This window comes from Nestor notabilis, unplaced genomic scaffold (assembly GCF_000696875.1).
Source record: "Nestor notabilis isolate BGI_N333 unplaced genomic scaffold, ASM69687v1 scaffold12177, whole genome shotgun sequence".
In the NCBI taxonomy this organism is placed as follows: domain Eukaryota; kingdom Metazoa; phylum Chordata; class Aves; order Psittaciformes; family Psittacidae; genus Nestor; species Nestor notabilis.
The window spans coordinates 57787-61724 of record NW_009935452.1 but is presented as its reverse complement, the minus strand read 5'-3'; the positions used below and the strand labels follow the sequence as shown (position 1 = coordinate 61724).

Here is a 3938-nt window from a genome sequence, read left to right as displayed (position 1 = left end):
AGTGGGTGAGGGGGAATTGTATCCGCGGGTAGGGCACCAGGTTGGTCTGGAACTCAGTCAGGTCAACGTTGAGAGCACCATCAAACCTTAAGGAGGCGGTTATGGAAGAAACGATCTGCCCAATGAGCCTGTTGAGGTTGGTGTAGGTGGGACGCTCGATGTCCAGGTTGCGGTTGCAGATGTCGTAGATGGCTTCATTGTCCACCATGAAGGAGCAGTCCGAGTGCTCCAGGGTGGTGTGAGTGGTGAGGATGGAGTTGTAGGGCTACACCACTGCTGTGGCGACCTGAGGGGCTGGGGACGAGAACTCCAGCTTGGACTTCTTGCTGTACTCCACAGAGAGCCGCTCCATGAGGAGGGAGGTGAACCCGGAGCCTGTGCCTCCTCCAAAGCTGTGGAACACCAGGAACCCTTGGAGACCACTGCACTGCTCAGCCTGCAGCAGCAGGGAAAGAACCAGAAGGACCATGTCACTGGAGCTATTGTAGCCTCACTGGATTTATATCACCATCAAGTTTAAGGCCATATTTACTCCTGCTCACATTCACCTTCCATTACTAACAGGCAAGAACTGCCTGACACAGCAAAGGCAGCTTGTAAATCATCTCCTGTTTTAGCAGCAAGGTGGTGAGGGGAGCAAAGCCTACCCTGAGATAGTCACACATTAGGTTAAATGGGGACTTATGGTACTGGCAGTCATGAAGATCAGGAAGAGTCTGAAGGCCAGTAAGAGGTTCCACCTAATCCAAAACCATCTTTGTGTTACCACAGCACTTCCAAGAGCCTACATGGGGGAAACCTTGTGCTCCAGAGGCAGCCACACAAGGGAGGAGAGGCCCGAGAGGAGACACTCATCTAGAAGCTGAGCTGGGACATTGATTGGGATGAGATTTTGGATCAGGATTGACACAGGAGTAGGACAAATCACCTTAACCTGGACAGTTAAGTCACTGCTTGTTCTCCTGCTTAAGCTGGGGGTATCTTTAGCCCCTTATTTTCCCCTCAAGTCCCAATAAGCAAGACGTACACCCCCATGCATTCCACCATGTTCTAGTCACAGTGGCATGGTCAGCCTGAGCATGATCCAATTGCCCTCCACCACCACATCTCTTGATGGTCAGGTCAACCACAACCAGAGCCCTAATGCAGAAGGGCCTCCACATGGTTCTTACCATTTTCCGAGCCCTGTCAACAACTGACCCAATGGTCTCCTTCCCAATGGTGTAGTGGCCCCGGGCGTAGTTGTTGGCAGCATCTTCCTTGCCACTGATGAGCTGCTCTGGGTGGAAGAGCATGCGGTAGGTCCCAGTCCTGATCTCATCTGGAGGAGGTTGAGACTTCGTGTCACTGGCACAAGACCCACCATCTACCAAGTTACTGGCACAGATTGAGATGTAGTTTCACAGGGAAGCTGCCAACCCCACCAGCAGTTTAGGTGGCCAACACTACACTTCAGGTCAGACAAGGTGCCCCCCTACACACACCCCACCGGGAGGCTTCCATGACTTACCAATGACAGTGGGCTCCAGGTCAACAAACATTGCTCTGGGCACACACTTCCCTGATCCTGTCTCACTGAAGAAGGTCCCAAAGGAAGAGTCTGCTTGCCCTGAGGATGTGCTGAAGGAGATGATGCCATCTGGCTCGATCCCATGCTCTAGGCAATACAGTTCCCAGCAGCATCTGGACACCTGCTTGGCCAATATGGACTGAAATACACTCCCTCTGCATGGGGATGGGAGAGAAGAGGGGGTTAGGAATGTGCACTGAGGAATTAGACTGACACTGGCACTTTTGGGTGTCTTTAGAGCACGTGGCCCTTACAACCTGTTTTTTACTTGTGGCCCAAGTTGGGGATCCAGCCCAGCAACTCTTAAATGATCATCAAGAATCCCAGCCCTGCCAAGCACAGAAACAGGGCAGCAGCACCCTATACTGAAACAGAGGGTCTTGGCTGAGGGCTGGGATCTAACGTGACAGCCCTCAGCCACCACAAACAGACCCAGGAGAGCCTCAATGCACCAGGAAGAGAGCAGGGATGCTGAGCCAGTCCTCACAAGGAGGCCTTCACCCTCTGCTCCAGGTCTGCCTCAGCCCCACAGCAGCATTAGGTAGGTACGTTGACAAGTCTTATATTAGATGCCAACAGCACCAAAGCATCTTCAAGCAGGGAGGCAGCCAAGCCTGGAGGCATTTCACCAGTCCTCTCCAGGCCAGGAAGAGGGAAAACCACTCTTGCAAAGCCAGCCCAGCTGTGGACATCTCCAAGCACAAGCTCTGCACCCTTAGGAGCCCCTTCTCCAGGGCTCTTAATGCTCCTCCATAGCCCATAACCAATTTCACCCCCAAGGCAAGACACCTTCCCCCAGTTGGATAAAAGGGCAACCTCCATCTTCACCCTCCTATAGAGCTGAGAAGAGCCACCCATGGCCATCAGAGAGCAAACTCAACCCCATGGCTACTCACCATGGCTCTGAACCACCCAGGCTCCTCACCAAGAGCATGTCCTACCTGCCTTCCTCCTGGACCTTTTATAGCAGGCAGGACTAGGCTGGGCTCTCTGCAAAACAGCTCCCTCCTCCTACCCCTTCTTGTGTAGTCATCTGCTGGCAAAGGGCTCAGGTGTTTCCAAGGGAGAGCAATGGGGGCTCATTAAGGTGCTTTGAAGGATTTGCAGCTGCAGACCCATGGAGTTTGGAGTTTATTTGGCCTTCAAATATTCACTTAGCATTGCTCTTGCCATGATAAGGGGAATAAAGTCAAGTGCAAGGTCCTGCCCCTGAGTTGGGGCCATCCCAAGCACAAACAGGCTGGGGGAGACTGGATGGAGCAGCCCTGAGGACTTGGGAGTGCTGGGTGATGAGAGGCTCCCCATGACCTGGCTGTGTGTGCGGGAGCAAACTCTCATTATTGTACTCAAAAGAGTTTGGGTTTCATCCCTGCATGAGATGGCTGGAAATCCCAACCCCTCATCTGGCTCCTATGAAACTGCAGATGTCACCCCAAACAACAACACTGTCCTTCTCAAGCGTGGTGGCCTTGGCTCTGCACACTCCCAGCCCCAGCTGGGTGGTGATGGAGACTTCACTGCTCTATTTTCATCCAGCTCCCTCAGGAAATCTGGCTCCTCCAACCTCCTCCTGTGCCTCAGCCCCTCCAATCAAGCCCTGGTCTTGCTTGGCAGAGGTTGGGAAGGAGGATTAATAATGGAAGGGTTTGTCCAAGCAGTGCTTGGGTGAGACTCCCCATGGGGATGCAGCTGGGGAAGGAGGATCTCTGCTTTCCTCATCGCTCACTCTCAGCTGGTCTCTGCTGTCCCCATCTCAGCTTTGCACATGCAAGCACAGCCTGGTGCCAGCGAACACCTTGGCTCATCTCCTCCCATGGCAGGGGGTTGGACCTAGATGATCTTAAGGTCCTTTCCAACCCAAGCCATGTTAATGGCCTTCATCAAAGGGGAGCAGAAGAAAGACCCAGTGTGAGAGCCAGGTGTGGAGTGTTTTGATCCAGGCACTAGCACAGGGCTGAGATGTTCCCCTCGTCTAACCTGGTGCTGGGACAGGGCCCAAGCAGGGCTGGTGCAGATGCCCCCAGCAGCTGATGACGTGGAAAAGCCTGTTCCCAGCCTGGACCAAGGATTTAGTGGTGCTCAGTGGGGAGCACGGGGGGAAATCTCTTCCACTTTCTTCTCAAAGCAATGACTTCTCCTTTGGCTCTGTCACTTCTTCTGTGCCAATGCTCTTCTAGAGAGCCCTGTGCATCAGAAAGGCTGAGCCTGGATGACGTGAGGACACCTATGGCCAAATCCACCAAGGGATGAGAGTGCATCCAGCTGGATGCCCAGCCGGGTCTGACTTGTTCTGCCCTGCTTTGCTTTACCAGACATGAGCAGGAGCGTGTGCCTCAGTTTCCCTGGGTGCATAATGGGGACAATGACT

The 3938-nt window shown here is 53.5% G+C and overlaps 1 protein-coding gene across 1 annotated transcript in view; it reads right to left on the bottom strand.

Annotated features, from left to right (window-relative positions):
* Positions 1–3938, bottom strand: part of LOC104408311 (tubulin alpha-1C chain-like) — a 5550-nt gene that overhangs the window by 527 nt on the left and 1085 nt on the right. Inside the window, 4 exon segments of the mRNA XM_010017866.1 lie at positions 2–436; positions 1173–1321; positions 1511–1680; positions 1682–1725. Of these exon segments, the coding sequence (XP_010016168.1) occupies positions 2–436; positions 1173–1321; positions 1511–1680; positions 1682–1725 (798 nt within the window).